At 39.3% G+C, this 26,009-nt stretch overlaps 5 protein-coding genes across 7 annotated transcripts; 3 read left to right on the top strand and 2 right to left on the bottom strand.

The window, feature by feature from the left end:
- Positions 1–405: 405 nt before the first annotated feature.
- On the top strand, positions 406–4,437 carry bbs5 (Bardet-Biedl syndrome 5). Its single transcript, XM_079358373.1, has 12 exons — positions 406–596; positions 860–942; positions 1,026–1,091; positions 1,256–1,305; positions 1,572–1,699; positions 1,786–1,921; positions 2,036–2,131; positions 2,438–2,500; positions 3,081–3,215; positions 3,644–3,727; positions 3,955–3,978; positions 4,103–4,437. Exons 1-12 carry the CDS (start codon positions 535–537, stop codon positions 4,202–4,204), a joined length of 1,029 nt encoding a protein of 342 aa, XP_079214499.1. The 5' UTR covers positions 406–534; the 3' UTR covers positions 4,205–4,437.
- Positions 4,438–5,352: 915 nt separating this feature from the next.
- Positions 5,353–8,432, top strand: klhl41a (kelch-like family member 41a). The gene is made up of 6 exons (XM_079357642.1): positions 5,353–6,541; positions 6,617–6,774; positions 6,876–6,983; positions 7,077–7,262; positions 7,771–7,917; positions 8,039–8,432. Exons 1-6 carry the CDS (start codon positions 5,456–5,458, stop codon positions 8,148–8,150), a joined length of 1,797 nt encoding a protein of 598 aa, XP_079213768.1. The 5' UTR covers positions 5,353–5,455; the 3' UTR covers positions 8,151–8,432.
- Positions 8,433–8,523: 91 nt separating this feature from the next.
- On the bottom strand, positions 8,524–13,844 carry fastkd1 (FAST kinase domains 1). 2 transcript variants are annotated; one of them, XM_079357638.1, is made up of 15 exons: positions 13,519–13,844; positions 12,940–13,441; positions 12,789–12,857; positions 12,353–12,478; positions 11,872–12,270; positions 11,659–11,769; positions 11,334–11,465; positions 10,759–11,245; positions 10,560–10,674; positions 10,360–10,488; positions 10,137–10,268; positions 9,934–10,047; positions 9,123–9,267; positions 8,922–9,036; positions 8,524–8,821 (listed from the first exon to the last, which is right to left on the bottom strand). In XM_079357638.1, the coding sequence occupies exons 2-15, from the start codon at positions 13,272–13,274 to the stop codon at positions 8,726–8,728; spliced, it is 2,505 nt and encodes an 834-aa protein (XP_079213764.1). In that variant the 5' UTR covers positions 13,275–13,441; positions 13,519–13,844; the 3' UTR covers positions 8,524–8,725. The 2 variants fall into 2 exon arrangements, with proteins under 2 accessions (XP_079213764.1, XP_079213765.1); XM_079357639.1 differs by having other exon boundaries at positions 12,940–13,400.
- Positions 13,845–14,218: 374 nt separating this feature from the next.
- ppig (peptidylprolyl isomerase G (cyclophilin G)) lies at positions 14,219–20,803 on the top strand. Of its 2 annotated transcripts, none has more exons than XM_079357640.1 (13): positions 14,219–14,365; positions 14,982–15,059; positions 15,491–15,565; positions 15,669–15,776; positions 15,940–15,984; positions 16,073–16,160; positions 16,276–16,305; positions 16,390–16,529; positions 16,627–16,792; positions 16,873–17,058; positions 17,148–17,238; positions 17,401–17,540; positions 18,749–20,803. In XM_079357640.1, exons 2-13 carry the CDS (start codon positions 14,999–15,001, stop codon positions 19,758–19,760), a joined length of 2,142 nt encoding a protein of 713 aa, XP_079213766.1. In that variant the 5' UTR covers positions 14,219–14,365; positions 14,982–14,998; the 3' UTR covers positions 19,761–20,803. The 2 variants fall into 2 exon arrangements, with proteins under 2 accessions (XP_079213766.1, XP_079213767.1); XM_079357641.1 differs by lacking the exon at positions 14,219–14,365 and adding an exon at positions 14,413–14,500.
- A 642-nt stretch (positions 20,804–21,445) lies between these two features.
- On the bottom strand, positions 21,446–24,847 carry cfap210 (cilia and flagella associated protein 210). The gene is made up of 9 exons (XM_079357643.1): positions 24,647–24,847; positions 23,552–23,760; positions 23,287–23,460; positions 23,004–23,209; positions 22,749–22,905; positions 22,535–22,674; positions 22,246–22,438; positions 21,956–22,120; positions 21,446–21,848 (listed from the first exon to the last, which is right to left on the bottom strand). Exons 1-9 carry the CDS (start codon positions 24,693–24,695, stop codon positions 21,495–21,497), a joined length of 1,647 nt encoding a protein of 548 aa, XP_079213769.1. The 5' UTR covers positions 24,696–24,847; the 3' UTR covers positions 21,446–21,494.
- Between the last annotated feature and the right edge of the window lie 1,162 nt (positions 24,848–26,009).

Genomic DNA, 26,009 nt, shown 5'->3' with positions numbered 1-26,009 from the left:
CAGGGAAATATTTTCACCTTAAGCAGGGTCCTGTATTTTATGAATATTTGTTGAATTTTCAAAAATAAATCTACATTAGTGCAGGTGTCCTTATACATCTTAAAAGTTTGCCCATAAAGGCACAACAGCAACAAGCAGAACTTGCACAAATGGGCAAGAAACTGTCATGAGGTGGAAAACAAGAACTGGAACTAATTCATGATACCAAAACAAAATATTATATTAAACAAAAAAAAGGCAAACAAAATTCAAAAAATGAAACAAGGAGCCACAAGAGGGAAGGAACAATTAGATTTAAATACAAGAGGAACACACGACACAGGGCAATCAGAACGGTAGGGAAAACACACAGATTAAAGTACACATTCTCAGATTATTTTTTGAGTTTTAAAAAACACGTCTTTATTTTTGTCTCTCTGGCTTGCCGTCAGTTGCCATGGTAATTGTGACGCTTGCTCGGATTTTCAGATTAGCATCTATGCTAGCTCGTCCACCCAGGGTTGAACAAGAAAGCTGAGTTGATAACCTGCAATCATGGCATCGGTTTTAGATGCTCTCTGGGAGGACAGAGACGTCCGATTCGACATAACAGCACAGTAAGTAAACGCTGGTTCACTAAAATATCTCGGGAATATTGTATCAAATGTAAAAGCTTGTTCGCTCAGCAGTGCTACCTGGCTAGGTCACTGCAGATAAAGTAATTCTCCTGCTGCTAATTCTTAACTGTAAGGTTTTACTGACGGTGAGTTAAACAGGACAAGTACTTTGATTCTTTCTGAATGTAAGCATTGTAAAAAAAAAAAAATCATAATAAACTTCGTGCTTTATATTTCTGTGATCACTCCACTGCATCTCACAGGCAGATGAAAACTCGTCCAGGAGAAGTTTTAATAGACTGTCTGGACTCCATAGAGGACACTAAAGGAAATAACGGGGACAGAGGTAGTGTATGATTAACTGTCATGAATGTTCAAACTAAAGGCTCATTATTCTGGCAACTAATAATCTTTTATTTAAACTTGCAGGACGACTCTTGGTAACCAACCTGAGAATCATTTGGCATTCATTGGCTCTGCCAAGGGTCAATTTGTGTGAGTAGACTTACAAATACTAATATATAATTTATATTATATATAGGCATACTAGTATGTTTATGTATTTCTCAGGTGGAAGCAAATCATCCAAATGTGTCAGCCTCTTTCTTAAAATGTTATGACAATGGCTTACCTTGAAATAAAGCTGTCATATTTTGCAGCTGTGGGTTACAACTCCATCATAAACATTACAACAAGGACAGCTAACTCCGTAAGTTCACCTTTTTTTCATCTGTTTAACCTAAACATTTAAAAAAAAAAAAAAAAAAATTGTAGGCATCCAGAGCTTCCAGGAATCGTGTAAAACAAACGTTTAGTTTCTACAAAAAGCTTGTGTGACTGTGACTGTTAAGGGTCTTTTTTTTTTTAGTTCACAATCTAACATAAGGGCAAAGCCTCAACATCCTTTTGAAGAGAATCGTAAGAAATTACATAAAAGACTGATTAAGGTGTTAATCTGTTACTGTAATACTACAGAAATTAAGAGGTCAAACTGAAGCACTCTACATCCTGACAAAGTCAAACAACACACGATTTGAGTTCATCTTCACAAATGTGGTACCTGGAAGTCCAAGGCTCTTTACTTCTGTCATCGCTGTACACAGGTAAAAACAACACACTTAAGAAAATAAAATTATCATCTAGTTAAAAATGTAGAACCTTGTACATTTATCTAAATGTTTTGTTTCAGGGCCTATGAGACTTCTAAAATGTACAGGGATCTGAAATTGCGAGCTGCTCTCATTCAGAACAAGCAGCTCAGACTTTTGCCCCGGGAACAAGTGTATGATAAAATCAATGGAGTTTGGAATTTATCCAGTGATCAGGTAAGCACGTCTTTTAAAATGTATTTCTACACGACACTGTTTAATTTGATAGATAATGAGGTAAGATGACTGACTGAGTGTTCCTCCTTCAATGGTGTTTGTTTTTCCTTGAAGGGAAACCTCGGCACCTTCTTCATCACCAATGTTCGCATTGTGTGGCATGCCAATATGAATGAGAGCTTCAATGTCAGCATTCCTTACCTTCAGATTGTAAGTGCACTTCTCAATATCTACCTCGAAACTTGTTTTCACTAATTTTCCTAAATTAATTCACAACTAAAAGTTTGGACAGCTATTTTAATGGAGTTAGTTTTCATGTGTCTTTGTTTAGGCCCGGAAATATTACATTTCACTCTTTTAAGTTTTATTAACTAAGCTAGCTCCATTTCAGTCACAGAATCCTCCACATCCTCCCATGTATCTCATGACCTCATTTCTGTTGTAACATCTTGTGTTATTTCTGCTAAAGTGTAAGATTGTGTGTTTTCTTTTTTTTTCACTTTTTTCCCCCCAAAGTGGTCGATCAGAATAAGAGACTCAAAGTTCGGCCTGGCTTTGGTGATTGAGAGTTCTCGCCAGGTAAGCTGATCTACATACTGTATGTAATGGAAAATGTGTTCTCTTGTTTAAGCAACTTAAAGTTAACCATCTGAAATGCATTCTTACATGTATCAGTATTGATCACCATGTGAACTTATCAGAACAGCAGTGTTCTGTTTGTTATCTAGGTAGACCAGCCAGGATGCATCTTCCTCCCACAGGCTTATGACAGCTGCTAAAAGACAAGGCCGTATCGTCCGACATGATATGCCACAAGTGTTAGAATCTTTATCAGTCAGTCTGCTTACTTTGTGTTTGTGTGACTGCTCTTTGTATATTGCAAATTCACAACAAATTTGATCTCAAGATACCTTACATAAAGCAAGTAAAATACCTTACTCTTTGTCATATTATATTACAAAAGGGAAGGAAAAAGACAATACTCTTTGTTATATTATCTTCAAACGCCGAGCATGAATCCATTGTGAGCACTAAGAAAAATTTACAGTGATTTTTTTTTTTTTTTTCTCAGTAAAAACTTCCACCACACATTTCATGAAAAAAGACTAACATGTGTTGCTCGTGATACACGAGTAAAGGCTGTGCTTTTAACTTTTAGAGTGGTGGCTATGTGCTCGGGTTCAAGATTGACCCTGTGGATAAACTTCAAGATGCACTTAAAGAAATCAACTCCTTACATAAGGTTTACTCTGCAAACCCCATCTTTGGAGTGGACTATGAAATGGAAGAAAAGGTAAGCATTCATTTGCAAAAGTATGATCAGTGGGACACCAGATAGCCGAGTGATTATGTCACGTGTACAGAGGCTATAGTTCTTGTCGCAGTGGCCATTGCTTCGACTCTGACCTCGGCCCTTTGCTGCATCTCATCCCCGACTGTCTCCTCTCAACATTTTCTGTCTTTCTTCAGCTGTCCTGTCCAAAGAAGGCAAAAAACGGCCCAAAAATACATCTTAAAAAATATATCGATGTATAATCAATAGCTATAAACTCAGTGATCTTATAACATTAACATTTTTAAACCAACTCTGAAAGAAATCTACATTTATCTATTACAGAATGATTGTCAACACACGCAGGTTTATTGTTCCATTGCACCCGTCTTATCCTCTGGTACAGCCAATCTGTCATAAGGTCTTTTCTTTTTCCTACAATAATTCAGCCCCAGCCGTTGGATGAGCTCACAGTGGAACAACCTCCTGATGATGTGGAAATAGAGCCGGATGAGCAGACTGATGCGTTCACTGTGAGTGTTTCTGTTGGCCTTCCTGAAACTCATCACTCCGCTGGGAGTCAGTGGTTTAGTTTTCAAACTCTCAGAATAGCTACTAGTCAATGGCCTTCAGCAGAATGAACAAACATGAATTCATGTTGCTTAGTGCTCATGTTTATAGAGATAGATGCTATTATCACATCAACAACCTGTTACTATTTACAACATGTTTTATCATTTGTGTGTGTTTTTACCCACAGGCTTATTTCGCTGATGGAAATAAGGTAAAATCATAATTTTATTTATTCTGACACCAGCTATAGTACTAGCATAATTTTATTATTTCATTTTATTTTAGTGTTTTGTGCAATAACATTATTGAGCATTTTGTTTTCTTGTCTTCAAAAGCAACAAGACCGTGAGCCCGTTTTCTCTGATGAGCTGGGGCTGGCAGTGGAAAAACTGAAGGATGGCTTCACTCTTCAGGGACTATGGGAAGTCATGGGCTGAGATAATGTGATACATGTATTTAGATGTAATGATTATAAAACTACAGTTTATTTATTTATTTGTAGGTAAGATGGAAAGTTGTACAGTTTACACAGATACATTTTTAATGAGAGGAATAAACTAGATCTGTATTGATTGTGAGAATATTTTAATGAAACAAGTTTTCTTGTATATCGAGTGAGAATTTGTATGATCTCAGTTTGTATCGGTCAAATAAAATGAACTAAAGCTGCTTTGAGGAGCTTTCTGTGTGTTGATTGTGGCGCCCCCGGTAGGGCTAACTGGTACCTTTGAACTCTGATGATTTTGTCCTGAACATAAGTTAGTTGTCTTTTTTTTTGTATTTTGTGTGCAGTTAATTACTTCTTCTGACACCTACCCCTCCTTTATTAGCTTTTTTAGACATGAAAAATATCTTTACAATCAGAGACCGTCTTTATGCTGATAGTCATGTTCATGTCATAAAGAGGCATCAGTACTTGTTTTAGTGTGTTTCATAACCAGCTAAAAACTCAACTTAAAAGGATAATGAGTAAATTTTTAACACTTTCACACACAAAAATGCCATGTATCTCAACATAGTTAATTTGTACGTGGAAAGAACACAATGAACTCAGGCGAAACGCAAAACCACTAAGGTCACTGAAGTATTTCAAAAATGTAATGAGAGGACAAACGTTCAACTCCTGAGGCTGCAGCTGTTCACTGACCCTGTCTGCTGATTGGTTAAGTTCTGCCTCCTGTGTGGATGCCTCACACGCAAAGATTATCAATTTGTCATGATGTGGTCACTACTGTCGGTTAATCATGGTTCATATCCCTAAATACAAACATGACCGTAGTAGTGTTGGGTGTCACGGCATATCTTTGAAAACATAGAGTAAAGGCACTGGGTCTGCTATTGTGTTTTTAGGAGGTGAGTTTTTCTTGTTAACCTAGACCTCACCCTATAGAAAGTAAAGGTTAAATGACATGAGAAGATCACTGGTTATTTCTGTGTAGACACTACAATGTTATTACAAATCACTATGGTGACAAGGCCCCACAGTAGTGTTTGTCCTATGACAGCTGTGTGAGCTCTCTGATCTGGCCAACCTGAATTCTTCATGGAGAGTGTGTTTGTCTATATTTAGAGGGACACAGTTATATTGAACCCACTTCAGACCTGTCTGCCTATAGTTCTCTGTCTTCTCCAGCTAGGACACTCTTTCATTCATTACCCAGCTTCCAGCTACCTCCTGATCTCTAGTAATGGATCCCCAGGGCTTGAGGGAAGATCTGCGTCTGTTTCAGACCACTCTGCTGCAGGACGGACTCAAAGAGCTTCTAAATGAGAACAAGTTGATCGACTGTATCCTGAAGGTTGAGGACAGAAGCATCCCCTGTCACCGCCTCATTCTGTCCGCTTGCAGTCCTTATTTCAGGGAGCTTTTCTTCTCAGCAGATGGCAAGGAAGTGGACAAAAAGGAGGTCATTCTGGAGAACCTGGATCCCAACATTCTGGAGACAATTATAAACTACATGTACTCAGCAGAGATTGACATCAACGACAATAATGTGCAGGACATTTTGGCTGTTTCAAATCGCTTTCAGATCCCGTCAGTGTTCACAGCTTGTGTGAATTATCTTCAGAAGAGGCTGTCAAAGACTAACTGCCTTGCTTTCTACAGACTGGGCCTGATGTTGAATTCTGTCAGGTTGGCGGTGGCAGCTCGAGATTGCGTCGCAGATCACTTTGAGACCATAGCCAATGAAAAGGATTTCTTAGAGCTCGCTCCACCTGAAGTCTTTGCCATTATTGGAGCTGATGCACTGAACGTAGAAAAGGAGGAAGTGGTGTTTGAGTCCCTCATGAGGTGGATTAGGAAAGACAAGGAGAAGCGTGCAAAATTCTTAGAGGAGGCCTTTGAGTGCATCCGCTTCCGTTTGCTCCCAGAGAATTATTTCAAGGAGAAGGTGGAGAAGGATGAGCTGATAAAGGCAGATCCAGAGCTTCTCAAAAAAATTAAAGCAATTAAGGAGGCCTTTGCGGGGAAGTTGCCTGAGAAGAAGAAGGGAAAAGATGGTGAGGAAGGAGAGGAGGGACAGTTGCCAGGCTATCTGAACGATAACCGCAGATATGGTATGTATGCAAAAGACATGGTCCTGATGATCAGTGACACGGCTGCTGCGGCTTACGACGCCCAGGAGAACGAGTGTTTTCTGGCTGCCATGGCAGAGCAGATCCCCCGAAACCACGTCAGCCTGGTAACAAAGAAGAACAATCTGTATGTGTTGGGCGGGCTGTTTGTCGATGAAGAGGACAAAGAAAACCCCCTGCAGTGTTACCTCTACCAGGTATACAAACCTCAGCAACATCATAGAAGCAAAATGCCAATCTCTTTTCCTAATATCTATAAATGTGTCTTTCAGTTGGACAGTCTGGCTGCTGAGTGGATTGCTCTGCCCCCCATGCCCTCCCCTCGCTGTTTGTTTGCAACAGGGGAAGTTGACAATCTCCTCTTTGCCATTGCAGGAAAAGACTTACAGTCTAATGAGTCTCATGATACAGTTTTGTGCTATGACACAGAGTAAGTCCAGTACACCTGCCTTATGGATATATATGTCCCTGTTACTGAAACCAATGTTTGTCTGTGATACATTTTTAGAATAATTTTTTTTACACACTTAGAAAAATGAAGTGGTCCGAAACAAAAAAGTTGCCCTTGAAAATCCACGGACACAGTGTGGTCTCTGAGAACGGACTGGTGTACTGTATCGGAGGAAAAACAGACGACAAGTAAGATTGCATTTCCAAAAGTTGTTTGTTTTTTCAAGTCTAAATGTGTTTTTTTACTGTACACTTTTCTTTTTCTTGTCTTGCTGATTAAAGTAAAGCTACCAATAAGATGTTTACATACAACCATAAGAGGTCAGAGTGGAAGGAAGTGGCTTCTATGAAGACCCCTAGATCCATGTTTGGTGCGGTTCTCCACAAAGGGAAAATTATTGTGGCTGGGGGAGTGAATGAAGAAGGCCTCACAGCTGCATGTGAAACCTACGACTTTGGAACCAACAAGTAGGTGCTTTTATGGTCGTTATGATTGATTTTGATCAACTTAGGAAAGTATTTTTAATGGCAGGTAATCATATGTTGTTATTGGTCAATTTAATTCAAAAGCTTAGGTAGTGATCTGGGAGTTAACTTATCTTTGCAAAAGCATGCATCATTTTATATTGTAAGTTTCTGTTTTAATTATCACTGAATAATTTAATAGCAATAGTTTTATATGATATTAGTTGCTCTATTTGGATGCTTTAAAACAGTGATTCTTAAGGCTGTTTTGTTTGTTGGGAGTGGTTTGATCTAAGAGTGCTTAAAACGAATAGATGTACAGTATTTAGTGTCATAGATGACAAATCATCAAGTTGTGTATTAAATATGCAGAACATGTTTTCATTTTGTTCCTCTAATGACCAGATGTCTCCTCTGGAATCACTGTTTTATATACATTTTGGAAATAAAGAGTCAAGGAACTTTCAAGGTTTTTTTGATAAATGAAATGAATGCAGCATTTTTGTTTCAGGTGGTCACCCTTCACAGAGTTTCCTCAGGAGAGGAGTTCAGTGAACTTGGTGAGTTGTGGGGGCTTGCTGTACGCTGTGGGAGGGTTCGCCATGGTGGAGAACGAGAACAAAGAGTGTGCACCCAGTGAAATCATCGACATATGGCAGTATGTGTTTTCATTTAAATTATTTTGTAGCAGTAACATGATGTCCAAACATTTCACCTATCTATGACCTATATACAGTATATAATGGAAACATGTATTTTTCTGTTTCTGTTTTTACCAGGTATGAAGAAGACAAGAAGCAGTGGACCGGTATGATTCGAGAAATGCGTTATGCAGCTGGAGCCTCTTGTGTGTCCATGAGGCTAAATGCAGCCAAAATGCCCAAACTGTAACAACAGTCTTGACTTTTACTTCACTGCTGTAAGATGCCTGTATTTATTGGCTAACACTTTAACATGTCCCACAAAGGCTTCCCTTCTTTTTCTGAGTTTCAATAAATCCTTGTTCTCGTTGAAATTATTTCTTAAGAGTCTTCGCTATGTTTAAAGAGCTGTTTTTGTTTGGACCAGATACTTTTCTTAAAATCACTTGATAATCATCCTCTTTTAAATTTACAACTATAGCTGGTAAAGGTTTGATTAAAAATTAAGTATTGTGGATTGCTTGACAACAAATTATTTATGTGTAACTTGTTCACTCTTCAGTAACAAACAGTACAAATAAACAGTTTTTTTAACATGAGTAAAAAAAAAAAAAAAAAAAAAAAAAAAGCAGATTTACTTTTATTTAAAATACCTATTTTCATACAAAAGCAGATAATGCACAATCTCATGAATGAGGTAGATTCAAGCCAAACGAAGCACTTGATTTGTTGTTAGACTTCTCAGTCTTTCAGCCTGAAAAATTCTCAAAACCAAAGCTCAAAGTTCACTGAAAGTAACATCCTATATTTTCTATGAATAAAAATTCATGAAGAAAGTTCTTGAAATATTTTCTTTTTCAGATATTCCTTCCAGGCATCCTGTGTTGAAAGCTCCATAGAGTTCCACTCAAAGTGAGGAATCTGTGAAACAACAAGATATTTCACAAAATGCCTTATTTAATGACTTTCAGTACACTTTAGTGGAAATGTACAACATCAATCTTGACAAATATTCTCTGACCTGAACAATGCGGTATCCCAGAATTTCAAGGTGTCTCTTTCTCATCAGGGTTTCACCTTTCATATGGTGCGAATTCTTGCAGAAGGACTTTGAATCAAGAAGGTCCACAGCAACTCTGAGTGATTAGGGCGACAACAGAATGTCAAACACATTTCACAGAAATGAAAAGCACGATAATCTATATTTCAAAGTCAACCCTACCGCTGAGCTCCAGGCGGCAGCTCATCTACGCTGTTTTCCAGTGAGCTCGTTCCCCACTGAACCTTTCCTCCGTCTGATATCTGCAGAGTGCTTGGCTCGCTGTATGGCACCGCCTTAAGTTGTTTGTCCAGCATGCATTCAAAGTCTGACAAGACATAAGATAAGGCAACAACAGACATTTCTGTTCTGTAAAATTCCATCAGTTCCCTTCTTTAGAAGCTCTTTTCATAAATGTGTTTCCTGTGCCAGTGTCATTTTTTTTATGCTATATAAGTTTAAGTCTAATGCTAACTGCACAGGCTTAACTTGTAATTATGTTTACTCTTAGTCACAGGGGCTCCTAAATCTTGTTTGGGGGATTATTGTATACAGAGGGGAGGGGGACAGCGGGTGTGTATTGTAACTAATATCTTGTGTCCTGCCTGTCTGTATACTGCTACTGGATGCCTTGAATTTCCCTCGGGATCAATAAAGTATCTATCTATCTATCTAATTTGATCAGCTGATCAGTCTATGGTTTGCAATCGCTGTGATCAAAAACATTTTTTTTTTTTGACCAACACTAAAGACATAACCAATTTTTTTTTCATACCAGATCACATTGACTGACTGGACACTGTAATTTATACATGAATTCCTTTAGTTAGGAATTACAATCTACAAATATAAACTGACTCGATGCAGCATGTAAAGGGACTTCCAATGGTTGGATCTTTTGTGCATATGACTTACTGAATAGGATCCTAAACTTGTAATAAATCATCAAATCCATGTTTAATACAGTAGTGTCAAATAAATCAATACTACTCACCTATTGTGTAATAATACGGAGTGACAACTGCTCCTCGAACACAGTTAATGCCCCCAAGAACCTCTCCAAGTATTTTGTGGATTTGCTGTTGGGCTGGACTGAGGTTGCTTTTCCCTAAAAAAAACACATTGAAGTCAGCAATTCATTGGACAGTTGGTCAACATTTCTTTAACAGACAAAATTAAATACTCAACATCTGTTACCTTTCTTTTGTAACTGCTGGCAGTAGCGCTCATGAAACCACGGCACCTGAAACTCGGGACACTCAAGGCACACGGCACGATTGAGCTCCATGAGACGCTGTCTGGTCCGAACGTTAAGATTATAATGTAGGGCTGCAGGAAGTAAAAATGACATGCTCACATCTAAATATTACTGGACACTGCTGGATAATTTAAAGATTTTTGGCACAAATGTAGGACATACTTTCTAGTTGAGCATCCAGCCTTCCAAGAAAGTCTACGTTGAAGATTTCTCTGACCAGCTCTTCAGGAAAAGTGTCTGCGACAGCGAGGGTGTGAGCCAGGACGACTAGTAGGTGTGGGTCAAAGGAGTCTACAAACACAAATAAATGTGTAAGGGAGGGTTTAACAAAGAAAAAAAAAAGTCTAAATCAATTCACTTACTGATGTGAGGAGTAATGCGCTTAATGCAAACATCATACAATTCGTCTGCTTGTACAGGATCATAATTGAGCAGTGAGAAAGGTAGTATGGCCGCATACACTGCAGAGTGGTGAATCTTAAAAAAAAAGAAAAGAAAATAGGATGGTTAACATAAGATTTATTATGTCAGACTTAGAATTTGTAATGTCTGTTTAAGCACCGTGTCAATGTCTTTAATGGCCACAGCAGCGAGTCTGTCCATCAAAGGAGGGCAGAGGTGGTTTATTCTGGCTAGAAATTGTGCAAGCTCCGGCAGGTTGCTCCAGCTGATTTGGTCAATCATCCTCTGCAGTGTGACCATGGTTTCCTCAACCAGTATCTCCTCGAACCACTCCCCTGAGATATACTTGAGCTCCTCCACCAACAAGTCGAGCCGGTCGGCCGTCTTCAGCCTCTCGTGTCCGCAGCGGTTCACGGTCTGCAGCAGGAGGACGTACTTGTTGGGAGTGTTATGGCGGTAATATGGGTCGTTACGAACCCACTTGGTGACGGCGAAAGAAATGGTACTGAGCTCGTTGAGGTTGCACTGTGACACCATCGCATCCACCCGGGAGATAATTCCTTCGTCGAGTCGCGGGCAGGGCAGTGTGGAAAGGACACGGGTCAGCGTGGTCACCTCATACGGGAAGACACTTCTCAGCAAAAAGCTGCAAAAATAAAGCGTTTACAGTCTTATGATTTATCTGTAGAAAAAAAAGTGGAAAAATAATGACCTGTTAAGCTCAGAAAACTTACTTGACCAAAAGAGTTCTTAGTTTAGTGAAGAGCTCAGGGTTCTGGTATTGTAAGGCGAAGAGGGCGTGCGTGATTCTAGCCACTTCTACTGGCCTGTAGACATGGAGGTTTCTTTGGATTACTGAAGCAATTCTGAAATAATAAAAAAATAAAAATAATAAATTCATTTTTAGGAAATGCTTCATAGGTAAATGAAAACTTTTACATTCATGTGAAAAATAACAAGATAATGACTGCTTGAATTTGTTTTGGAATTATTCTGATAAAATGAGAGTGGCTCTTCTGTTTAAACTTTGCATGAGCTATTATGCAGATATGAACTCACTTGTTGATTAAACTAAGATTCCTGCTTTTAATCTCCTCCAAAGCTTCACCTATAGCCAGAGCCTGATGTGCACTGAGTTCATCCGCCAGCAGGAGGGCAGTATTCTCCAACCTAAAAGGAATAAATCGACAATGGAGATGTCTAAGATTCAAGGACTTTGGAATTGATTTAGATTTTCCCCTCATGGATCACCCAGCTGTTAAAGATACTAACCCTTCTCTGATCTCCTGACTGACCATTGGTGTGAGAGTGACGAACAGTTTAGTGAAGGAGATGGGATCGGTGCTGGAGTCGATCAGCTCTATGAGTCTCCGTTTCCCAGCCAGCCTGAAGTCACAATTGTTAAACTGCAGGGACTGATACAGCCCCATGACCATGCTGATGTTCTCTGCATCCATACTGGAAATTTTGTATAACAATATCTCGTTGCACTTCTCCAGCAGAGGCCTGTGGCTGTATTTCATGTGGCGCAGAAATTGCACTATTCTTCGAGGGTTGTTAAAATTTGAACGATCCATCCTGTCCAGCAGAAGGTCTGCCTGGGTTAGGAGGTTGTCCCGAAGCCGGGGAGACACCAGGGACGAAATACTTATCATGAGTGTAGAGAGGACCCTGGAAAACCACAGACAGTCAATAATTACACAAAACAAGGTCCTTATGTTTAAAGGTTATTGACATCTGTTATCACACCAACCTGGCATCATCAATGGATGACAACTTCTGATCCACAATGCGTGTGACGTGTCCCATCAGAGGACTGTGTTGAAGCTGCTGATCATTCAGACAAATTGCAAACTTGGATAGGGATGCCATGGGCAATCTGCAAAAATCCACATTATTGTAGTTTTTTATTACTACTGGAAATAAATACAATATAAATGGATCATCAGAAAATGAAACAATCTTTTGTTTTCATCTTATAATATTGTCTGCCTTTATATAAGTTAAACTAGGAGAGTTGCTGGTGTAATCTTCCGTCTCTGTGAAATCTATTTAAACACTTTGGGGACATTGGATGCACTTTTACAATTACTTGGCCCATTAAAACCTAATAATACAAAGACAATGGGTGTCAAAGCTCTACATAATAGTAACTCAAAATAAATTGGTTAAAGAAAACACCATCATACCTGTCTATTCTGAGCCATGCTTCTGAAACCAAGTGCTGAACAAGAGAGTCATGGTGCTCCACATTAAACCTAAAAGATTGACAAGATTGATCTCATGTTATATTAAATACAGTGTACTTCATTTAAACTGTGTGATCATATTTGAATGTACCTCTGGAAACTATAAAGTATGTCCACCAAGTCAGAATCCTCCATAAGAGCTATTTTGTTTTCTGCCAAAACACGGAGAGTCGAGAACTGTGGATGGTTCTTGATCAGATCGACAGTCCTAATCATCTCGGGTTTCTCTTTCTGAAACTGCCACAGCATCCCCACAGCCAGGCTCACATGGTGCACTGTAAGCTTGGCCGTGTTCTTGCCCACCACGTCAAACACCTGATCTTCAGCAGAGCAGACCCGCAGCTGCTCCAGAACCTGATCCCGGTTCATGGACCCACTGTGAAGGAGCCTCCGAAGGTAAGGATTCACACATCGGAGACGAAACATCTTAAACAAACTAATCTCAACTTCACAAAAGGCTCAGGTCTTTCTTTGGACCAGGACAGTCTCCATCAGCCACCTCAATGTCAAACCAACTCTCTGTCAGCAAGGGTCACGTCCACATAACACAGTCTGGAGAGAGAACAGATGAGGTAAGATGGTACTTCAGGAACCTGTATCAACAAAAGATTAAAGTGTTGGGATGTGCAAAAAAGATCATCATAAAGCTAGATCGGGTTGACATACTGACCTCAGGTCTAGATGATATGATCTCTCAAAAAGCTCAATTCATAGATAACAAGTAACACCCATCTGTTGGTGGAGCACCCTAACACGATACTCACGTGGAGGGAGAAACAATCAACTTAAATGGTTGACAACCTCAGGTTAACCCTGATCATTGAATTCTTGAGCAGATGTTTGCACGTTCAAGGGATTAAAACACAATTTATCTCACACAAAGAGAATAGTGTCATTAAAAACACCAGCTCAAAGTCACAATTATCCATCATGTGTGCTACAACGGTCCTACTTCCGTAGCTCGTGACGTAAGAGATATTGGGGCGTTCAGACCCTCTGTTTTGCCTTGTAGGCAGCAGCTAACGCTTAAAGCGCTCAAACGTTGAATTTTATGTGGCATAGTTTATATCCAACCACTGAATACGATATAAGCAGGTATCTGCTTACTCATTTTGAAGTTTTAAAAAGTATTTCGCTGGACATATCAAGTTGTTACGTGACGGCCTCAAATCAGGCAAACATTTAAAGGAAACAATTAACGCAATGCCCTTCACATGACAACTGATATCTCCTCACACATTTGGTGAAATAGTAGAAAGTTGAAGCTTTAATAGCTTAATAATGTGAAAGCAAACATTAGATGTGGTTGACTCAAGCGTACGAGGCGGGGCGAATAAGTTTGCCTTACAGGAAAGTTTCAGGGCATTTTTCTCTCAAGTGTTATGAAGCTGAGAGTCGCAGCGCACGCGTCCTCGCCGCCGCGCCATCTTCAGAAAATACTGAGCTCTGAATGAAACTTAATGTTCGTCGTCTGTGAGGACTGCTCGCTGCATGGATTAATATCCTTACACATCCAGGTGAGGCTCTTCTCATCGAACGTGCTATGTCTCAGTGAAACAGTGATGTCTCGCGATAGTGCGGTTTAGGTTTTTAAAGTTGAAGAAACGGCTCATTTTGTCTTAACGGTGCTAATGCTAAAACCAGGCCTACATGTATGTAGCTGCTGTGTGTGACCGTGTGTCTATGCCAGGGCCTAACGTCAACATTAGTATCGTTTAACTAAGTACGCACGCTCGTTTAAAGTTTAGAGATACTAATCTTTTATTCACAGTGGATTTTACTGGTAAAGTGTGACATTAAAGCTGCGCTAGTTAGCTCCCTTTAGCATGCGATGCAAAACAAACGAACATCAAGTGACCCGGTTTCACACAGAATCCGGCTCTTCTCTCAGCGGAACCATTGAATGAATCACCTCAGTGTTCATTTGATCTACAGTATATTCAGGAACTATTCACAGTGAGCACATTGGATTTTTATGATTTATTTTGCAGCATATGGGTCACAGTGTGTTTAGTAATCTGTCCCGGACTAGTAGAATTTGTTTGAGCAGATTCCTGCATGTATTGTATAGAAAATGATTGCTTAGTTGTGACTGTATGTGTCGTGTTTTTTTTTTTTTTTTTATAATCGCAGGTGTTGTAAAGGTCATCATGGGCATCAAGGTTCAGCGCACGCGCTGCTTCTTTGACATTGGTATCAGTAACGTGCTCGGTAAGATTTTTCGTTCACTTTCCTTAGTGTGAAATCACATGTAGTACTGATTTATGTTTGTAAAACAAGCAGTATATATATATATATATATATATATATATATGTGTGTGTATATATGTGTGTATATGTATATATATGTGTGTGTGTGTATATATATATATATATATATGTATGTGTATATATATATACACACACACACATATATATATATATATATATATATGTGTGTGTATATATGTGTGTATATGTATATATATGTGTGTGTGTGTGTATATATATATATATATATATATATATATATGTATGTGTATATATATATATACACACACACACATATATATATATATATATATATATATATGTGTGTGTGTGTGTGTGATTTTAAATCGTAAGGATTTTTCTCATGATACACAAATGCTCTTTCCTCAAAGTCGGCAGAGTCGTGGTGGAGCTGTTCTCAGACGTCTGTCCCAAAACTTGTGAAAACTTCCGATGCCTGTGCACAGGTGAATATTGTTTTGTCTTCCCACAAGAATACAATCTGAAAACTCTGAAATATATATATATTTAAAACTCAAAATATGAATATGTTCTGTGGGTTTCATGAAGGTGAGAAAGGCATCGGGAAAGGAACCCAAAAACCCCTCCACTATAAAGGATGTGTGTTCCACCGAGTTGTCAAAGACTTCATGATACAAGGAGGAGACTTCAGTGAAGGTAAGTGATGTTTTGGTCTATATAGTGTACTTAACTAACAAACGTGTATGGTCTGATTATCGCCCTCCCTAAAACCTTAGGAGCAACATGAAGTTTATAACTTATCACTAATGTAAATACTAAAAATCCATCACCTTTGCTAATTCTTTCTGTGTTGTGGTAGGTAACGGAAGAGGAGGTGAATCCATCTATGGAGGCTTTTTTGAAGGTAAAGAGGCCACAGTGAAAGCTGTCAGTTGTTATCCACACCGACGTTGGCTTCAAGATGGCAGTACAATCTTCTCCTTTTCCCCCAGATGAGAGCTTTGCTGTTAAACACAACAAGGGGTACCTGCTGTCTATGGCAAACAGGGGCAAAGATACTAATGGATCACAGTTTTTCATGTAAGCATTAAGTCTGTTTCAAATTGTAGGTTCGACACACTGTTTATTCTCGAGCTGTACGAATAATGATGTCGGCCTTTGTTTTGTTTTTGGATTGCCTGCTGTGATCCTTCAGAACAACAAAGCCGTCCCCACATCTGGATGGGTAAGTGCTGCTCGACACAACGACCTGATTGCAAAGTGTTTTGCTTCACAAAACTTTTTAACAAAACAACCTCTTATTTCTCAGTGTCCATGTGGTTTTCGGTCATGTGATCTCGGGCCAAGAGGTTGTTCAAACCATGGAGAACCAGAAAACGGACCCTAATAGCCGACCATATTCTGAAGTGAAAGTGTTGAACTGTGGAGAGCTCATTCCCAAATCTAAAGGTTTGTTTGTAAACATTTTCAATCTTCAACTTGCAGATTGTCACTCTTCATTTCATTTTAAAAAAAGTGCTTCTAAACCGCTCTGTAATGTTTTCAGCGAAAAAAGAAGAGAAAAAGAAGGAGCGCGCCTCCTCCAGTTCCAGCAGTAGCTCCAGTGACTCTGATAGCTCATCATCCTCCGAGTCTGAGAAGGAATCTAAGAAGAAGAAAAAGAAGGCCAAAAAGCTAAAAAAGAAACAGAAGAAGCAGGAGAAGAAGAAGAAGTAAAACTTTGTCTTATTTTGCAGTATAAACGCTACCACAAGTTGTTGTTGTTTTTTCCTAAGCTACGATGCTTTTCTAGGTCTGAGGCTGAAAGTGCTGAAGAAAAGGAACAGGAAGATTTGGTCACTTCTACTCTACGTCCTGAAGAAATTCCTCCTATCCCCGAGAACCGGTTTCTCATGAGGAGGAGTTCTCCGGCCGTCCAGAAGTCCAAGGAGGAGCCTGAAAAGACGGAACGTAATCGAGACGAAAGACAGAGAGAGAGGTTAGTCTGCTTCAACAACATGAAAAGAGTTCCATCATTGAATTCTTGTTACTTTGTTTATATGCATTGTTTTTTTTCTCTCTCTCTAGTGCTGGGATATCATTCAGTTCTCGGTCAACATATAACAGAAGACTGGTGATGACACGGTCTGGGAGAAAGATTAAAGGCAGGGGTCCAAGGGTAAGTACACTGCACCAATGAGGAGAGCTTGAATATTAATGATTGTTTTTTTAGTTAGTTAAGCTTTAAAAACTTCTAATCAATGATGACTTGACTAGTGGAGTTTCTTTCTGTCTGGGTCTATAGAACAGATGTAACTAACGTTCCATCTCTCCCATCCAGCGGTACCGGACTCCATCACGCTCTCGCTCAAGATCCAGAGATCGCTTCCGGCGCAGTGAAACCCCTCCACATTGGCGTCAGGAAATGAATCGTCAGAGGATGAGGGCGGTCACTGGAGAGCGCTGGATCAAGGGTGACAAGTAAGGAGCTGACTTTTATTTTGTCAATTTATTTTGTGTGTTTTCCTTGTTCATCTGATGTGCTTTTCAAACTCGAAACCAGAAAAATGTTTCTATGTTTGCACACTTAGAGTAAGAGTAAAAATGTCCAGTGTGAAAAGATATTTTGGTCCCAGGTAGTATTGTCAAATGCAGTGTGAAAAAAAAAATTAAAAAATCATTTAAAATCCCAAAGATACGATGTTTGGCGAGGCACATTTTAAAATAATGTAACAGTTTGTTTTGAACCTCAGACTGCCTTTTATAGGAAGAAAAAATATATGTTTCATCACGTTATGCAGAGCTGTGTTTTCTCTTTGGCGTAGTTCTCTTACTCGAGGCAAATGTTCCTCTCGGGACATCAACGTTTATCTGATCTTTTCTCATGAGTGATGACTGTGAGCATTTGAAACATCATTTTTGACTCCAAGGCTTACACTTTATTTAAAGGTCCTGTATTCTGTTTTTTTCTGGTTTTATATATTCTCTTTAGTGTGTTATCAGGTGTCCTTTGCATGTTTTGGCACATCTATTTTCAAAAATGTAAAGTCTGCAGAAACACGGCTTCTCCACGTCCTCCTGTCAGCCACATGAAAGGCTCTGTCCCTAACCTCCCTCGTTGAAAATGTGTGGAGTGACATAACAAGACAAAGATGTTGCTAATCCAATCCCATTGGCTCGTTGTAGCACAAGCTCCCCTCGGACTGGCTGTAGCATTCCCAATGTGGTAAAAGGGGCGGGACATATAAAAGCTGAAAGACTGGCCAATTACGAGAGGGCAGATCAGTTGACCAATCAGATCAGACTTGACGCACATGGGGACCCTTTTTTCCCCTCTTCTATTCTGTTACAAATGCAGGCAGATGAGAGAGCCTGCATGGAGCGGCAGTACATGCAAACAGACACTTTTTTTAGAACATTAGTGATCGTGAACGTACTTTATTATGAATTTGAGGAATGAACATCAGAAAGGTGGAAAATATGGGACCTTTAAATCTAAACTGTTTATCATTGGAAAGGGTGTTACTTGGAATGTTTAAGCAAATGATAAATAATTATGATGTTTTAAGGTCATGAAGATAAAGGCAAATAAATTACTTTTTTTTTTAAGTTTTAAGAAAATTCTCAAACGGTGCCTGATGCCGTTTGACTTGTTTTTGTGTCATTTTCTATTTTATTTCCCTTTGCAGAGGCGACATGAGCGAAGCCAAAGATGACGCCGCTAAAGCTCCAAGAAGAGAGAGAAAGACGTCAGACACGAGGCATGAAGACACAGCGGAGGGTAAAAAAGACAAGAAAGACAAGAAAAGCCGGTCAGATAGATCCAAAAGCAAAGACGAAGACAACTCGGAGAAGGATGAGAAGCAGAGCAAACACAAGGCAAAGAAAAGGGACAAATCTCAAAGCCGCAGTAAAAGCAGGGAGAAGAGCAAGCGGTCAAAGAGCAGAGAGAGAGCGCAGAAGAACAAGAGTGATGACAGAAGAGGTCGCTCAAAGAGCAAAGAACGAAGTGCGAATAAGAAAGAAAAAGAATCAGAATCCAACCACAGTAAAGACAGAGAGAAGGGTCAGGATAAAAAAAATAAAGAGGATGCCAAAGGAAGAAATGGGGAAAGGACAAAGTCAAAGAGCAAGGAACGATTAGTTACAAAAGACAGGCACAGGTCTAGTAGCAGGAACAGGGATAAGAGTAGAGCTGCAGCATCAAAAGAGAAGGAAGAAAAACAAGACAAGGAAAGGGAAAGAGAGCGCAGCAGGAGTCAGGAAAGACGACACAACAGCGAAAGAGAGAGTAAGAAGCGGGGCTCATCCAGGGATAAAGAACGAAGGACAAGAAGTCCAGACAGAAACAAGCCCAGAGACTCGCACAGAGGCCGACGCTCCAGAAGCAGGAGCACCAAGAGAGACCACAGCAAAGAGCGCTCGTCTCATAGAAAGGAAAGAGACAGAGAGGCCGCCTCCAGGAGGAGAAGACACAGTAGCAGCAGCAGCAGCAGCAGCAGCTCGAGCAGCGAAAGAGATGAGAAAAGGAAGAGCCGAAAGAGCCCAGACACCAAAAGAGGCAGAGCAAACAGTACCTCAAAATCAAGAGAAAGAAGAAGCCCGGCCAAGTCCAGGCCAGATAGTACCAGAGGCAAAGACGACAGAAACGACAGCAAGAGGAAGAAATCCAGCTCCAGCTCCAGCTCTGACAGCGACTGACCCTGAGATAGTATCCTGAAAAAGAAAGGCATTTGAAGTTGGACCCTAGCTTACACTCATTACACTTTTGGTTTCCAGTTCCAGATTTTTCCATCCCATGTTGCACTTACTACATTGTTCATTCAATGCTAAGTAATCCACTCTACAGTTCAGTCAACACTAACGTGATGGCTCCACATCCCTTTTTAAAGGTCATTTCCCAAACTACTGTTAATTAGAATCTACTATGTCTGGATCCTTTTTGTTTGCGAAGAGAAAAAAAAACTTTTGAGTAAAACAGAACTGAACAGGATGAATCACACTCAACTGTTCATAGAAACGCTGCAGCATCATGTTAGCTTTGTCTGAACTCTGGACCTCACTTTAGTTCTGAATGGACGTTTCATGGAAGCTGTGAATTTGTCCTCCATTAAGTGCATACCACCGCTGTCACGGGAAACTGAAGCTGCAGTTAAAGGAAAATGAAAAGTGACTTAAAGAAGATTGACCTACTGTTTGGACTAGAAAAAGTTTAACTGTACATGTCAGGTTGAAGGTATTTCTTTATTTTGTGTTGTTGGTAAATTTTATTTTGCATAGATACAACTTCAAACTGTTGGTAAAAAGCAGGTTGTAATCATTCTTTTTTTTCTGCCCTAAGGATATTTCCTTCTGAAATTAATGTTAGGTATTTAAGTTTTGGTAACGAGTGCCTAAGTTCAGTTTGTTTCTTTTTTTAAAGTTTTAGAAAACTCACTTTGAAAGTCAACAGTTGTACTTTCTTGCATGCTTCTCTCAGTCCTATTGGATGTAATGTAACACCCTGACTTTTGTTGACCTTTTACTGTAAACTCCAGTTTGTTAACCCGATTTGAGAAATCTCTTTTTCAGTCTCTCTCTCTTTTTTTTTTTTAAATGTAAACAAATGCCAATGTCATGCTGTAATTACAACACAAAACAATTTGTGTTTTGTGGAAATTGATTTTAAGAACTCAAATGCAATGTAGAACGAATCAAAAGACTCGACTTTGATTTGAATTAAAATGGTTTTAATATTCTGTAAACGTTGTCACAGACGAGCTTGATCATTATCAATATTGAAAATGACAGTAGTGAACACTTAAAACAATAATATTAAGTAAATGTTCTCTGCAATAGTAACGTGTCACACAGCTGGGGTCAGGATAATTTAATGCATTCATCCGAACTCTTTCCAAGATGAGTTGATATTTTGTCGTTTGATTTATTTCAAATCACTCTCCATGACCTTCTCTGACGATGACCTCCTCAAGACTTCTCAAGGGTTTTTCTTAGATTTAACCGAAAGAGGTGAAAGCACTGTTAATCAATGGTTTAATTGCCATTGTTGCAGGTACAAGTAAAAGAGGACCGGTCTGCTGCGATTGTTCACGCTGAGCTGTAATGTGTAGTGTTGAAGCCTGCAGCTGAACTGTCTTTGGAATTACACTTCATTGAACACACCTACCAGAGTTAATGCAGTGTCACTCCCCATTTATAATCTCTAGTATTTACTAAAAAATAGGAGTCAGATAGTGAAGCACACTTTATATATAACACTTCTGTATAGAGTCATGCAAAAATAATGGCAGCTGAAAAAAATCAAAGGTCTCAATCTAAAGTTCAATGTAGTGAAGAAGTAGTAGTGTCTTGCATGTCTTGGAAAGATAAAGTATGCCACTGAAATGTTCAGAATTTGAGGGATTTAATCTTGATACCTGAACTGTCAAAGACTTCTCACTGTGTAAACCCAAGTCTAATCTTCGTATTTTCAATATCTACAGTCTCATTCAGCTTTTTGAAACCGTCGCTAACACCAGAGACATATTTGGGCATTTGAGCACCAGTGCAGTCCTGAACAAGATAGCTAGGTATGACTCCATTAAAAACAGGCCTCAGTCCTCCTCCGGCCCCTTCCTTTGCAACTTTACAAAGTGGAAAAACATTTCGCTGAGTCTCCGCTGCTTTGTTGATGACCTGCTGGGAATACTGCTGAAATCGCTCTTCCTCTTCAGCGGCGAGTTCGGCCTGCTTCACTCTATACTCGTATTCCTCTTTTCTTAGCTGCTGTTTTTTTTCGTTCTTTTCAGCCTGGTTTTCAATGACAAAAAAAAAAGACATCCAAGTTTTCTTTCAGAACAAGCTCAAACTAAAACATGAGATTTCAAATGATATGGTGGCGGATGTTTCAACAATACCATTTGTGTTACATAGAAATCCTGTAATTTTATCCCATCCTCTTTGATTTTCTGAGCCTTGAGTTGCCGTTTCTCTAAGAATATTCTGCTCGCTTCTTCGTTGGCCTGTTGTGCGTTTCTGTTGATTTCTTCTGCCTTCTTGTCCTCCTGCTCCTTTCTTGTCATCTAATGGGAAAAAAAAGGTTTCTGTTACACATTTTCAAATTCTGTCTCAGGTGAAACATTTTTTAAAAGAAGAAAATAACCCAAACATGGATTAGACCCAGATGCATCTTTACGTTTGGTTTTACCATGAGCTCTCTGTGTTCAGTGATTGACTTCAGCATTGCAGCCTTCTTCTCGTTCTCTTCCTCTTCCTGTCGGGCTTGTCGAGCCTCCAGCTCAGCGACAGCCTTTGCAATTCTCTGCTCTTCACTGACGGTTTGCTCCTGCTGTGTGACTTTCAGTTTGTCCAAGATCCTTTCTCTGCGAGACTGGGCCTCACTTTGGAACACAAAAACGCACATAGTACAGACATTCATTCTCACTGTATATGACAGATATCAGAGCATTTTCTTAAACTGTGCGTCTGGTTCTTACTTAAACAATTGCTTTTCTTTTTCTTTTCGCAGCTTCGTCATTTTGTCTTTTGCAGATAGATACATTTTCCTCTGCTGCTCTTCAGCTTCCCGTTTTTGTTCATCCGCTGCTTTAATGAGATTCCTATTGGTGACAGCATCCTGCAAAAACACAAGTTCAGTGTAGTATGAATGTGTGATGGATGAGGATACACATTGTAAAGAAGCTGTGCTACCAGGTGAGCTTGCATAAGGTCCCTCTTCTGCTTTTCCTGTCTTTTTTTCTCCATTCTTTGCTCGAACTGATAGGCCTCTTGAAGCTGTTGGACACTCTCTTCCTCCTTATTGTTCTCCATCTTCTTTTGAGCTCTCAGTTGCTGATGTTCATTGATCCTAAAGAGAAGAAATCATCTTCACATGAGACCAAACTCTGTACGACTCTTGGCTCTTCGATGAAATAAAAAGCTTCTGGGGTCTGAATTAGGACTAACTGGGTTTTCACGTCCTCTACAACAGCCTGTCTTTCAAGCTTTTTCTGAAGTGCTTTCTCCTGGTCCTTTCTCAAGGCCTCTTCCTCTCTGGTCTTCAACAAATCTATGAATTTTTTCTCCACATCGTTGGAGGCACTCTGGATTTTTTGCTTCAGTTCAATCTGAGCCTCATTCTCCTTCAGCACCTCGGTCATCAGAAGTGCACCCTGTGGAGGTAGAAACCTGGAGTTATAGTAGAAAGGTTGAGCATGAAGAAAAGGGAGACAATCATTCAAATACTCACATGTAGTCTTTTAACGCAGTCTGTTTGGTAGTACAGCTGAGCCTTTGCTTTATCGGTGACCTTTCTCCTCAACTGCTTCCTGTATTCAACTCGTTCTTTATCAATCTGTTTTCTTTTCTCCTCCTGGAGCTGCTCACGAATCTTTTTAGCCTCTAGTTCTTTTTGCCTTTGACTCTTTAATGAATGTCAACACGTGTTAACTTGCAGAAGAAGTACAGTATTTTGCAACTTAAGAGCACTTCATAAAACAGTGCAAACAACTTACAGCGATTGTGTTGGACCATGTCTTCACCACCTCTTTCGAATGCAAATGGAGTTTTTCTCTCTCCTTTGCTTCCTCTCTCAAACGCTCCTTTTCTCGATTACCTTGGTTCAGTTGGTCTTGAATTCTTTGCCACTCAGATTTGTTTAAGACAGTGACTTGATGGAGGTCTGCAGGCTTGATCATTTTATTGGTATCGTCAGATGAAAGGACTAAACACAAGGAGAAACAAGCCCAAAAATCTGCATAGTTATAATGATTATAATCTATTCTGATAACAATACGTTTAATCAATACATAATAATTATTGAAACGTATGTCACGTCCGTTGAAAAACAGAGAGGAGGACCCAATTGTAGAAACAGCGTAAAAGATTTATTAAACAAGTCAAAAACGTACTAAATAATTATCCGACAGGGAAACACTGCGACTGACAACATACTACAGCAACATAGGACAATGAACTGACAGAAGACACCCAAAGACACAAGACATAAATACACAACACAAAACACAGGTGAGACCAACAAGACAGGAGGGAGACAGAGAGAGAGGCAGAACTCAAGACAACACTGAGGACTAGAACTATAAGACAAATCATGAAACACTGAAGACACACAGAAGTACAAAACACACTCCTGAATATACATTTGTAAGCTACCACAGAGAAACGAGGACAGCAAATCACAAACTAAAACAGGAAACACTTCACTGAAATGGGGAACTTTGAAAGACACACAAGGGAAACACACTGGGAGAGAAGTAAAACAAGATAAGAAATCAAAGCTCTGAAATACAACATAAACATAACCATCATTATTTCAGAGTATTATCAAAAGTTTTTACATAGGCTAAAGTTTTTTGGATTTTTTTTATATATATTTAATGATGGACTTTGACAGGACAGATGAGCTACAGTAGTCACTGCACAGTAGGCTAATAAAAGGCGACATTTGAGCCTAAAGTTATTTTTGTTTGGAAGAAGAAAGATTTTAACTTCAGTTTCCTTTTGTTGTTGTGCGTTGTTAAATTTAACTGGACTTTTAGATTATTTGTATGAAACAAATATTGTGTTTGCTTTGCATCAAAAACTCTCACCTCTCGTCCTGGAGCCTCTTCGTCGACCGTGCTGGACCTCCGCTGCCATTTCACTACTACCTTAAAACCAAGTCAACAAATTCTCCGACTTAATGAAGCTATTCCTAACAACAGACTAACAACTTGCTTGATGTCTTTCCAGGTGTCACAGTGCCATGCCAGTGTTTACATTTGTTGCGTTGTATCCAAGCAACAGTTAAACCATCATAAGCAGTTCTCCACAGTGAACGACAGGTGACGCTGTTCAATTCAAATTCAAAAAACTTTATTTGTCCCCGGATAGCAATTCAGGCTGTGTGTCGGGTCATAACATAGCCTCAATTCTACAACAATCAAAAACTGTAATTAATACAAAAATCATGAATATACTCCTACTTTTAATATTGAAATACCTGTAAAGATGATGGCCATAATATTTTGCTATGTATATCAACGACCTATCATAAAAGCTTAGGCCTACATCATTACAGTTTTTTTTAAATATTTTTCCACATGAATTAATATTGAATAAGACAAACATGCAGAGAAAGTGAATATGAATGTGGAATTGGTGGAGGCCTCACAGCACTTTAATCCAGCTGTAGATTCATATGAGAAACGTTTAATTAACAAGTTAAGTGAATAACAACATATGATAAAACTTTTAGGATTTCCATGTCATTCCCCTGGTTAAAGTTAAATAGACTCGACACAAACATTACAAACATTTGATTGAAATTCAAGTGTTGAAGCAGATGGGTCTAACGGTGTAAGTTAAGCAGGCACGGTAAACTACAGAACTTGCTTCAGATTTAAGATTTGTGTGTGTGAGTGTGTGTCTGTGTGTGTGTGTGTCTGTGTGTGTGTGTGTGTGTGTGTGTGTGTGGGGTGGGGGGGTGTCATGTGCAGCCTAATGAGTCAGGTGAGGAACAGCATCTGTTAAATTTGTAGTAACAGATTGACCTCTCCTGACCTCAGACAAGGAAACTCACAGTAACACATTTGCGTACTAACGTTTTTTAAACCTTCTTTAATCCTGTCATTTCACAGCACTACACAAATAAAAAGCCTTTGACAATATTTTAATATGACATAGCTTTACAGATTAACCTTGGGATGTTTGACACAAACCTAATGTGTTTCGTAAAATGTGATACATACTATTGCTACAAAATAAGTCAGTTGAGGAGAAATATCTTGACCATGCTTCGACTTTAACTGCTACTTGCAAAGGCCAATGACAAATGGCAACCGTCTTGTGAATAATAGCCTAAAATATCAGTGAGAGGGACAATTACCACCATAATGGATACTTTTAAATGTAAAATCTTATGAATGTGTTTGCTAATAACACATAAGCTATGTTATTTTCAGTGAAAAAATA

Source organism: Symphodus melops (assembly GCF_947650265.1).
Source record: "Symphodus melops genome assembly, chromosome: 12".
In the NCBI taxonomy this organism is placed as follows: domain Eukaryota; kingdom Metazoa; phylum Chordata; class Actinopteri; order Labriformes; family Labridae; genus Symphodus; species Symphodus melops.
This window is presented reverse-complemented; position numbering and strand designations above follow the sequence as displayed.